Consider the following 12992-nt stretch of genomic DNA (forward strand, 5'->3'; position numbering starts at 1 on the left):
TAAATTGTCAGGAAAGAAGAGGAAGGGATTTAAAAGGTAAAAAGGTATATGTGTTTAAAAATCCTAAAATCATTTTTAAGGTTGTTTTTTTTCTGTAAAATTGTTTTTCTGAAAGTTATAAGAAGCAATTTGAAAAAAATGAATTTATTTAAACAAGTGAAGACCAAGTCTTTAAAATATTTTCTTGGATTTTCAAATTCTATTTGAGTTTTGTCTCTCTTAGAATTAAAAATGTCGAGCAAAGCGAGACCAGCTTGCTCGTAAATAAATACAATTTTAAAAATAGAGGCAGCTCACTGGTAAGTGCTGCTATTTGAGCTATTTTTAGAACAGACCAGCGGGCTACTCATCTGGTCCTTACGGGCTTCCTGGTGTCCGTGGGCACCGCGTTGGTGACCCCTGGTCTAAGGTGTTCAAGTAAATATTTGCTAAGTTAAATACAACTAACAGATTTAAAAAAAAGAAGTAAATATAAGTATTTTTAAAGCACTGTTTCCCATTTTGTACTAAGCCTTTTACGAGGGAGATGTGGCAGGAAAGTGCGGATGCGAAACTTTTCAGCAGCGCAGGTGGGGATATCACAAATACACGCAGGAGGCGGGGCTACAAGGTGCCGAGCGGGCGACGTGATTGGTTGAAAGCACGCCACGTGACTTTGCCCGCTGCTCCTTAAAGGCCGGCCGATGGCAGCTGGAGCATCCTCGTCACTTGCAACGCGAAGATGAACCGGGATGTCTTTTTTTAATATTATTTTTTTTGCTTAAGGATACTCACCCTCTCCAAAATATATATAAAATATGAATTTCAACCAGAGGAATTTTGAGGAGACCATTTAAGGAGAGTAAACTATTGGATATTTCACTTCATAAAGACACGTCAAGAGGTAAGGTGAAATTAAATTGTTTTTTTTTTTAAATGACGTTAAATTAAAATAAAACGTATGTATATTTATTTCTCGCAGAGTTCCCAGCATTAAAAATAAACAATTTCTCATAACATGTTTATGTTTTTTCAAGTATCACATTGAAATTGGATTATCCATTTTTTTTAATTTTATTTACGTTAAATATTTTTTTTATAACATAAGCTAGTTTTTTTAAGTGTCACGTTGAAATCGGATTATCTTATTTTTATTTATTTATTTATGTTACTTCATTTGTCAACGCATTGGATGCAACTTCCACGCACACGCGCGCAGCCTCGCCTCAAGCCATATGTAGAAATCATAAATCCACGGCAATTAGCATAATGAGGGTTAAATCACCGCCCGAGGCCCAGAAAGCATTATGTTAACCCCCCCTTATTTATTTTTTTTAAATGTATCCTCAAAAAAATGGTGCAGATTACACGAATTCTGCTTGCGGCTCATGTAGTCAAATAATAAAAGCAGCGTGGAAAATGTTCTATTGTTAAAATATTGTTTTGCTATAATGAAAAGACCCACTTACACGCGTCAGTCAGGTGATAAATTAACAGTTCCAACCCTTTTGCACGCACGTCAGACAGGAGGAGACCTCCGGGACAAATCCACGCAAACGTGTCAGTTGGCCTGCAGGGCGTCTGGTGCGCGGACCGTTATCCGTTCATCAATTCCAAAACAAAACGAAAATGAAAAAAAAAAAACAATAACATTTAGATTAAAATAAATAATAGCTTGTAAAAAATAGAAATAGATGTATTAAGATGTATTATTGTTTTTAAAAAGGACTTTCCCAGAACAAATGAACAATATAAACATAACGAATTAAAACGTGATGACAAATAAGTGTTTTTACAAGACAATTAGTTCCCTGCATGCAGAAATAATCTTATAATTATTATTACAGTGGTTTTTTTTTACAAAATGTTTTAAATAATGGGAATAAGACCTTTCTTAATATGATTAAGAGCAAATCATAAATATAAATAAACATATATAAATATAATAAACATGTGAAGAAAAATATGACAGCCACATTAAATCATTTAAAGTATCGGCAATAATTTAAAGCAAGATTTAATTAAAATATTTATTTTGAACAAACGGGGACTATATATCCTTTTAAAAAAAACACAACCAAAAAGACAGGGCGAGTAATAATGTGAACGAAATGTAAATAAATATGTTTGGAAAAAATCCCAAATTAAATAAAATGTTGAAAAATTCATGATGAACAGCCTTTTTTTTAATCAGCAAAAAAAAATTGGCACTTATAATTTTCACATATTGAGACATTTTTCATGTTTTTCATTAACAAGCCAAGTAAAGTAAAGAAGCTTGAGATTCCATCCATCCATTTATTTTCTACCGCTTGTCCCTTTCGGGGTCGCTGGGGCCTATCTCAGCTTCAGATCATATACTTTGTTTTAAACATCCTCCATAAAATAGATTTTTTATTTATACTTTACTGGTGTAAAGCACTTTGTGTTGCAATGTGCATGTGCATGAAAAGTGCTAAAGTTGGACTGATTGATAATATTGACAGTAATCCCGATGACCGTTTCTCACTGGACCGTTTAAAAGCTGGACTTAATTGTCAAAAGCCAGACTCTGATTCAGGCTTCTTTCCGCACCTGCAGAGAGGTCAGAGGTCATGCAGCACTACGGGGTGAACGGCTACTCCCTGCACGCCATGAACTCCCTCAGCGCCATGTACAACCTCCACCAGCAGGCGGCGCAACAGGCCCAGCACGCGCCCGACTACCGGCCGTCGGTGCACGCCCTCACTCTGGCCGAAAGACTGGCTGGTAAGTATCCGCCGCTTGTCCGCCGTCGCCCCGCCCACCCCCGGCGTGATAATTAAACCTGCTGTGTGGCTTGTTTCCTCAACGGCTGCACATTTCAAGACATCATCCTGGAAGCCCGCTATGGCTCGCAGCACCGAAAGCAGCGGCGCAGTCGGACGGCGTTCACGGCCCAGCAGCTGGAGGCCCTGGAGAAGACCTTCCAGAAGACCCACTACCCCGACGTGGTCATGAGAGAGCGCTTGGCCATGTGCACCAACCTGCCCGAGGCCCGCGTGCAGGTACGGCACTCACAAGCGTTTTTGACCTTTGACCCTTCCTAACTCGGCGCTGCGGTCAGGTTTGGTTCAAGAACCGGCGGGCCAAGTTCCGCAAGAAGCAGCGCAGCCTGCAGAAGGAGCAGCTCCAGAAGCAGAAAGACGCCTCCGGTGCGACGGAGGCCTCAGCGGAGGACGCCAAGACCGACGTGGCGCCCTCCTCCGCCGTGGCGCCCGACGCCCGCACGCCTCCCCCTCCCTCCTCCTGCCCCTCGGAGACGGAGAGGCTGGCCGCTCGGCCTCAGCCCGGAGAGACGAGCGTGGAAGTCAACGTCACCTCGCCCGAGCCGTCCGACAGCGAGTCGGCGGCCGAGGACAACGTGGAGGAGGAGCGAGTGAGGGCGAGGACCAGGGATGAGGTGCACCCGGGCAGCAGCTCGCCGTCCTGCAAACCACTCAGCCCGACGTCAGGTACAAAACCTTTTCTACATCCTTGGCTATGGTACAAGCGTAAAAAGAAGCTATGTTGCGCAACACAGCAGCAACAGAACCAATGTTGTAATAGCGCTGAAGCACAAACTGCTGAGCCAGCAGAAATATCGCAGGAGTTTCACACCAACAACTGAGCAGCAACATTTTAAAGCGCATGCCGAAAATTCATGATATACCGCCATCTACTGCTGGTAATAACTAAACTACATTAGGAGGTTGCCTACAGCCACGACCGTAAATACCAATGTTTTGTAACCCGGCTTTAATGAGAGACTATGTGAATAATTGTATATGTGGCATCAATCGGAACATTTGCAGCGCTTAACCGTCAAACAAGTGTTAAATTAGGGAATTTCCAATTAAACATTCAGGCTGCCGATTCTAATACCGATACATGTGATCAATATCGATCACATGCATTAACTGTACATTTTTCAATTTATTATCGATGGGTGCGAGTGACATTTGAACAATTTCAACACTATTTGAACTAGTACCTTATTGTTTTTATCGCATATATCTTTTCAAGCCAATCAAAGTCAATAGTACACAATAACAAAACAAAGATCGGCTATCTATTGGAATTTAAAATTTAGAATGGACTTTAATGTCATTATATTTGCATATAACGAGATTAAAGACTCCAACTTAAGGTGCGGTAGTGGGAACAAATATGGGGTGAAAGAAATAACACAAGAGGTAATAAAGGAAAAAACTTAACAGTTGAAATAAACAGACTACTATCCAATAAAAACAATAAGCAATCCTGTACAACAGTGGTTCTCAACCTTTTTTCAGTGATGTACCCCCTGTGAACATTTTTTTAATTCAAGTACCCCCTAATCAGAAGCAAAGCATTTCTGTTTGAAAAAAATAGATAAAGAAGTAAAATACAGCACTATGTCATCAGTTTCTGATTCACTAAATAATAATAATAACAGTGCAACATATTGCTCATTTGTAGTGGTCTTTCTTGAACTATTTGGAAAAAAAGATATAAATATAACTAAAACCTTGTTGAAAATTAAACAAGTGATTCAATTAAAAATAAAGTGTTGGGATGTCGCATGGCTGCAGTTGTGTGTCCCCGAGTATGCAAGAATCCAGGAGAGTTGAGTGAAGGTAAGAGGAATTTAATACACATAAGAAAATAACAAAAGCAAACATAAAGCAGTCGTGCAGATAAACGTTCTCAACATAATATTATCATCGAGCACTGAGGAGTGCTCGAGTGAAACATAAATAGACACTAGTGTGATTGACAGCAGGTGTGAACCGCTGCCAATCAACGAAAAGAGAAAAACAGTGCTCCGTGAATAAAAACAGGAAATACAACAAAATAAGAGCACTGAACAGGAAGTAAATACAAAAACACGAAAAACTAACAGAAACTAAGTGACACATCGTCACATAAAGATTTCTACACATAGAAGTAATCATCAACTTAAAGTGCCCTCTTTGGGGATTGTAGTAGAGATCCATCTGGATTCATGAACCTAATTCTAAACATTTCTTCACAAAAAAAGAAATCTTTAACCTCAATATTTATGGAACATATCCACAAAAAATCTAGCTGTCAGCACTGAATATTGCATTGTTGCATTTCTTTTCACAGTTTATGAACTTACATTCATATTTTGTTGAAGTATTATTCAATAAATATATTTATAAAGGATTTTCGAATTGTTGCTATTTTTAGAATATTAGAAAAAAATCCCCCATTTGAGAACCACTGCTGTACAATATACAAAACACTATAGAAATATAAAATACTGTACAATATACAGAATTAGACAAAAGTACCGAAGTAATGTCGGATGTATTGCACTCGAAGGGTAGTATTGCACAGTATGGCATGATATTGTTTATATTACTCATTGATATCATGTTTGCCCTCAAAGTCCTTCGGTGTGCAGGTACGTATTCTCTACATTTGTAAACATGGACAAAAACAACAATACAAATATTTTGAGAAAACAAAAATATAGATTTAATCACTGTAATATGGATCATACACTGATACCTCTGGTGTCGACACCACCGATTTGTGGATCGATTTGCCCTCCTGTGTGTGTACTGACTGTGACAATGCTGACACACTAACAGTTGTTATATTATCTTCTCTCTAGACTCTTATCAATCTGCTTGCTAATTTCCTCTCGATAACTGCTTACTTTCTGCTATAACACGGTTCTATCTACACTTCTTAAACTTTACCAAGCACATATTTTTTTCAGTTTTTTTTAGCTCCGCTATTAGCATGCCTACTCCTGCGTATGCTTGATGTGTAACATGTTAAGCCTTCTCCTAATGCTTAAAATATTAAAAAATGCAGTTTACTTGCCAGAAATAAACTCAAACTGAACTGAACTGAAATAATAGAGGTAATTATTATCAACTTAGAGGACCGGCTCCACACTGTGTATGGAGATACACAATTCGTTGCTAGCTTGTAAGCCGAGGGGCTGAAAATAGATACAATATTTGCCAAAAGGGAATCGACATTGAAAGGCACTTATTTGGCAATTAGGATCACCTACGTTTTCCCGAAAATCAACCAAACTGATCTGCGGTCGGTCGATCGGAACATCCATCCATCCATCCATTTTCTACCGCTTATTCCCTTTTTGGGGTTGCGGGGGGCGCTGGCGCCTATCTCAGCTACAATCGGGCGGAAGGCGGGGTACACCCTGGACAAGTCGCCACCTCATCGCAGCGATCGGAACACCCCGAGTTAAAATAGGCCAAAATACTCACCTATAACTTGAACATGCCATTTTTCAAAACCCCCGCCGCCTTTTATGTTCCATTTCGGCTTCTATATGCTCGTCACATTTTTTTAATACACACATTGACTTGCTTGTGGCGCCCTCCTGTGGTGCTCTTTATTCACTGCACGGGCAAACATATGTTACAGCTTAAAGTTAAAGTTAAAGGACTACTAATAGTCACACACACACACACACACACACACACTCGGTGTGGTGAAATTACCCTCTGCATTTGACCCATCTCCTTGTTCCACCCCCTGGGAGGTGAGGGGGAGCAGTGAGCAGCAGCAGTGGCCGCGCCCAGGAATCATTTTGGTGATTTAACCCCCAATTCCAACCCTTGATGCTGAGTACCAAGCAGGGAGGTAATGGGTTCCACTTTTGTAGTCTTTGGTATGACTCGGCCGGGTTTTGAACTCACGACCTACCGATCTCAGGGCAGGCACTCTAACCACAAGGCCACTAACCTTTGTCTTTCAAGAATAAACGGACGTTAAGAATTGACACATCTCACTTTTTTTTTTTTTAACATACTTAACGGTTATGAAGGAACCGTAGTAAATGATGGAAACCATCTGTTTCCGTATCAAACTTTCAGCCATACAAAAAAATCAACTGTTTCAAGTAAATATGTACTTGCCATAAAAGTGTGTTATCACAAAGTCAACAGAATGCGTACTCACGCTCAACTCTGGCAAAATGTACGACGAATGGGAAGTTACTGCTCGCTCAGGCTCAGCTCTTCTATGGTCGTCATCACATTGTTGGCTTTGGCGCCCTCCTGTGGTGACATTTGAATTAAGCACACGAGCGCAACACAAATTCAAAAAGCGTCCAACTGTGTATACCTTTCTTCATAATTTTTGATGAAATATTTCTAGAATGTCACTTAATGACTTAATGAATCCTCAGTTGAAATACTGCTCACAGCCACAAGGGGGCATACAGTACAGGCCAAAAGTTTGGACACACCTCATTTCGAGGAGTTTTCTTTATTTGTATGACTATTTACCAGTGAATGGCCGTGTGTTTCCCACCTTGGCCTTAAGTGATGTCCGACTTTAATGATTACCTCTCAAAACACCATCATATATGTCAATCAATCAATCAATCAATCAATGTTTACTTATATAGCCCTAAATCACTAGTGTCTCAAAGGGCTGCACAAACCACTACGACATCCTCGGTAGGCCCACATAAGGGCAAGGAAAAATTCACACCCAGTGGGACGTCGGTGACAATGATGATTATGAGAACCTTGGAGAGGAGGAAAGCAATGGATGTCGAGCGGGTCTAACATGATACTGTGAAAGTTCAATCCGTAATGGATCCAACACAGTCGCAAGAGTCCAGTCCAAAGCGGATCCAACACAGCAGCGAGAGTCCCGTTCACAGCGGAGCCAGCAGGAAACCATCCCAAGCGGAGGCGGATCAGCAGCGCAGAGATGTCCCCAGCCGATACACAGGCGAGCAGTACATGGCCACCGGATCGGACCGGACCCCCTCCACAAGGGAGAGTGGGACATAGGAGAAAAAAGAAAAGAAACGGCAGATCAACTGGTCTAAAAAGGGATTCTATTTAAAGGCTAGAGTATACAAATTAGTTTTAAGGTGAGACTTAAATGCTTCTACTGAGGTAGCATCTCAAACTTTTACCGGGAGGGCATTCCAGAGTACTGGAGCCCGAAATGAAAACGCTCTATAGCCCACAGACTTTTTTTGGGCTTTGGGAATCACTAGTAAGCCGGAGTCCTTTGAACGCAGATTTCTTGCCGGGACATATGGTACAATACAATCGGCAAGATAGGATGGAGCTAGACCGTGTAGTATTTTATACGTAAGTAGTAAAACCCGTCCCCGCATGACCATTGCTGGAGAAATACTATACAGAAACACATTTACGCACTACTTTGCATTGAATCACATCAACAGTGTACACAACTGGTTATTTTATGGCATATTTAAAAATCAATAAACCCGCATCAGCAATTAAAACACATTTAATGTGGTAGTGTCAAAACTAAAAATAGCAAAAAACTTATTAAACGTGAAAAAATAACTGAACTCACAATCTGCAGCCCCCATTCAAGCTTCACACAACAGCAATTTACATTGTAGATTGTCACTGAAGGCATCAAAACTATGACACCTGTGAAGTGAAAACCCTCTTGAAGCTCATCAAGAGAATGCCAAGAGTGTGCAAAAAGCAGTAATCAAAGCAAAGGGTGGCTATTTTGAAGAAACTATAATACTAAACATGTTTTCACCTGTTTTCGTTAAGTACATAACTCCACGTGTTCATTCATATATGACCTACTCAGTGGACAAGTGGTTAGAGTGTCCGCCCTGAGATCGGTAGGTTGCGAGTCATACCAAAGACTGTAAACATGGGACATATTACCTCCCTGCTTGGCACTCAGCATCAAGGGTTGGAATTGGGGGTTAAATCACAAAAAATTATTCCCGGGCGCGGCCACCGCTGCTGCTCACTGCTCCCCTCACCCCCCAGGGGGTGATCAAGGGGATGGGTCAAATGCCGAGGACAAATTTCACCACACCTACACTAGGTGTGACAATCATTGCTACTTTAACTTTATAGTTTTGATGCCTTCTGTGACAAAAATAAAGAAAACGCACTGAGCGAGAAGGTGTGTCCAAACTTTTTTTCTTCTTTCATAGCTTTTTTTTACACAAATCCCAACAAAATACTTATTTGTGGTTGTTTTTCTGTTATAAAGTAAATATATCTTGTATGATTTGTTATCATGTATTTACAAGCATCGACATTGTCTAAGGCAGGGGTGTCCAAACTTTTTCTACTGAGGTTCCGCACATTGAAAGATTAAAGCATGGTGATATTTTTCATTTTCAAACCATATATAGATCTTTTTTTATACCTTTAGGGCTCCTGGGGACCATAAAGGGTCTCAGTCATTAAAATGTTAAAAATAAGTCAAATTATTATTATTTTATTTATTTAACACTAACAGTAAATCTCTATATCAACTTTAGGTTGATATGAAACAAAAAAAAAAAAAAAGCCTTTTTTGTCAAAGACAACTTAGTTTTTTTTAATAGTAAAACTGAAATAAGCAGTATTTAGTAATTAGAGCTATAAAAGAGCAATAATTATCATTTATAATTTTTTATATATCATTATTTTTGAGTAATCACAGTGTGAAGTTAAATAAAATCCCACTAAATATCTTTGGTATCCAAAAGGTGCCCCACTCATAAAGTGATGCATTTTTATTAGTTGTTGTTTTTTTTACTTTCAACAATTAAGTTACGAGATCAACTTCAGATATATCTATCGATTTTACGTTTGAATTATTATTATATTATGCTCTTTTTGTCAAAGAAAACTGATGTTTTTATATGGCAACCGCACAATATATGCAATATTTCTCCCACATAAAATATTTTAAAGTGAAATTTTTGAAGTAAATGGAGCCTTAAAAATAATTCATTATAACATGATTTCTTTTTTATCTTTTTTTTTTTTTTTGGAGCAATAGCAAAAAAAGAAAAATGATGAAAGAAGAAAAAAAAACAGCCTGCATGGCAACTTTGTGTTAACATTGCAACTTTTTCTTGTCAGATTTCACCTCATTCCACTTTTTTAAATGTTTTAAAAAATTTTTTGCAATAGCTTTTCCAGAATGTGTGGCAGGCTAGTAAGCAATTAGCTGCGGGCAATTTTCCCTCCAATTTTTCACATGTGTGAGAAAACGCCAAAACTCCTTGAGCATTCAGTGGCGCACATGTGAGCGACGGCAGACGTGCACGCAGTTATGCGCTTATCTTTTAATTCAATTTTGTGCGTGGCCTAGATTTGCCGTGCGCAGAGGACGCGTGAGCAGTGTGCACTTGAACTTAGAGCAGTGGTCCCCAACCACCGGGCCGCGGCCCGGGACCGGTAGGTTGTGAGTTCAAACCCCGGCCGAGTCATACCAAAGACTATAAAAATGGGACCAATTCCCTTAGCATCAAGGGTTGGAATTGGGGGTTAAATCACCAAAATGATTCCCGGGCGTGGCCACCGCTGCTGCTCACTGCTCCCCTCACCCCCCAGGGGGTGATCAAGGGGATGGGTCAAATGCAGAGGACACATTTCACCACACCTAGTGTGTATGACAATCATTGGTACTTTTCCTTTTTTTTTTAAATGAAATAAACATAAAAAACACAAAATACACTTACAATTAGTGCACCAACCCAAAAAACCTTCCTTTTTCATGACCAAAAAAAAAAAAAAATTCCCCCTCACCCCACCATGCCCCCGCCGGGCCGCGGGACAAATGATAAAGCGTTGACCGGTCCGCAGCTACAAAAAGAGGGAACGTTGGCTGCGGGTCAAAAATGGCCCCCCGGGCCGCACTTTGGACACCCCTGGTCTAAGGCAGTGGTCCCCAACCACCGGGCCGTAGAATAATTTTTTATAAAAAAAAATGTTTTTTTTTGTTGTTTTTTTTATTAAATCAACATAAAAAACACAATATACACTTACAAATAGTGCAGCAACCACAAAAAACTCCCCTTTTCATAACAAAAACGTCCCTTTTTCATGACAAAGAAGAAAAGAAGAAAAAAAAAAAAAAAGGACACCCCCCCGGGCCGCGGGACAAATTATTAAGCGTTGACCGGTCCGCGGATACAAAAAGGTTGGGGACCACTGGTCTAAGGTGTAAAAATGTTACTAATAAAGTCCTCTATCTGTCTCCTAGATTCCCCCCTGAGCTCGCCCGCCCTGCCGTCCTCCAGCAGCGTGACGAGCGGCCTGTCCCACAGCAACTCGTACGCCTCGTCCCCGCTCAGCCTCTTCCGGCTGCAGGAGCAGTTCCGGCAGCACATGGCGGCCACCAACAACCTGGTGCACTACCCGCCCTTCGACGTGAGCGCGCCGCCGCCGCCGCCGCCCTCCTCCCTGCCTTACTTGGGCATGAACGTCAACATGGCGACGCCGCTGGGCTCGCTGCCCTGCCAGTCGTACTACCAGACGCTGTCGCAGGCCCAGCAGGTGTGGAACAGCCCACTCCTGCAGGGGGCGCCGGGCGGCCTTCCGGGTACCCCTAACAGCAAGACCACCAGCATCGAGAACCTGCGGCTGAGAGCCAAGCAGCACGCGGCCTCGCTGGGATTGGACACGCTGCCCAACTGATTCCTGTTCCTGGGACCCCGGCACAAAAACTCAGACGGACTTCTCGGTCTGACTTTCCTCCTGCTGGGAGAACATCATGGACATGAAACCTTGATCATGCTTGTGAATCTTGTTGCCTCCATTGCTTTTGCTGCAAAAATACAAAATACTCTCCAAATATGCATGCAGGCTAGCAATGTTTACAGACGTAGCGTTGCCATGGCACCAGCTCAAAATAAACTATCGGTCAGTGTAATCATCCGAAGCATCAATATGGCTGTTTAAATTCAATTGTGGCTTTGAAGTGGGAGTAAAAAAAATAATTAGGGTTCCTCCTGCTGCAGGGGTGTCAAACGTATGGCCCGTGGGCCGGATCAGCCCCGCAAACAGGTTTTATCCGGCCCGTGGGATGAGTTTGCCAAGTTTAAAAAAGAGCAGAAATTTTTGAATGAAAGAGACTGCTGTTCTAAATGTGTCCACTAGATGTCACAATAGCAATTATTTGTATCTATGCAGATGATGCTACGTATGTAAAAAAATAAAAATAAACCAGTGGAGGAAAATGAGCAAACCACATGAATAACATCCTGTAATTTGATTTTAATATTATTTTTTTTTATCTTGGTAGATTGGAAATTAACGAGTTGACTTGTGGCATTAATGAGTTTCCATCCATCCATTTTCTACCGCGAAGTTATGAAATTAATGAGTTGACTGATATCATTTATTAATAGAATACTATTAACCGCAACATGTAAGTGTAAACAAAAACAACATACTTTTTTAAACAAAGATAACAATCTAAAGTTGTCTTTATTTTTAACTTATCGTGCCTTGATTTTATCAGTCCAACCCACTTGGGAGTAGATTTTTCTCTATGTGGCCCCCGATCTAAAATGAGTTTGACACCCCTGCCCTACTGGAATGAATGTACACGCCAATCAACTCCTAACATGTCTTCAGTAGTAATATAAGCATCAAATATCTACTGTGTGGACCACTAAAACAGGTGATAAAAGGGTCGCCATGGCAACAACGGCAACAACACCCCCTTCCAATTACAAGCAAGTGTTCTCGCCAAAATACAACAAGTAAGCAACGGCGGCATTTTGGGCAGTGGGTGTATGCAGCCCCTGCTGGAAGAATGAAAGGCCAACTGTGTATTATATATCGCTGTAGATTTAAGATGTGAGTACAAAGTCAGTAATTTATCTGTGAAATGTAACGGGAATAAATCCGAGCCTGACAAGGATTGGTGTTGTAAATGGATTGTACTTGAATCGCGCTTTTCTACCGTCAAGGCGCTGCTGTATTGTGGGAAATCTTCGCCAATTGCAGCGCTCAGCTTCTTTTTACACTTGCACGACAGTTGAGGATGTTAAACAGTGGGATGCTTCAATAACGTTATGCATTACCATCCAACGTCATTGAAGGAGAAGTTAATTGTTTGTAGTTTCATTATATATATTTATATATATATTAGTTGGCGGTTAACAATGTTGAAATGTTACTTAAAAAAATCTAAAGTTATACTTAATTTTTTTCCGACTAAAAGAAATGTAATTGTCCATATATTTAAAATGATATTTTTTGGAAATAATTCATTAA

The 12992-nt window shown here is 40.6% G+C and overlaps 1 protein-coding gene across 1 annotated transcript; it reads left to right on the forward strand.

Moving 5' to 3' along the window:
• Positions 1-711: 711 nt before the first annotated feature.
• LOC133543356 (diencephalon/mesencephalon homeobox protein 1-B-like) lies at positions 712-12749 on the forward strand. Its single transcript, XM_061887887.1, has 5 exons — positions 712-883; positions 2560-2727; positions 2827-3005; positions 3065-3452; positions 10972-12749. Exons 2-5 carry the CDS (start codon positions 2574-2576, stop codon positions 11403-11405), a joined length of 1155 nt encoding a protein of 384 aa, XP_061743871.1. The 5' UTR covers positions 712-883; positions 2560-2573; the 3' UTR covers positions 11406-12749.
• Positions 12750-12992: the final 243 nt, after the last annotated feature.

Source organism: Nerophis ophidion, linkage group LG26 (genome assembly GCF_033978795.1).
Source record: "Nerophis ophidion isolate RoL-2023_Sa linkage group LG26, RoL_Noph_v1.0, whole genome shotgun sequence".
Classification (NCBI taxonomy): Eukaryota; Metazoa; Chordata; class Actinopteri; order Syngnathiformes; family Syngnathidae; genus Nerophis; species Nerophis ophidion.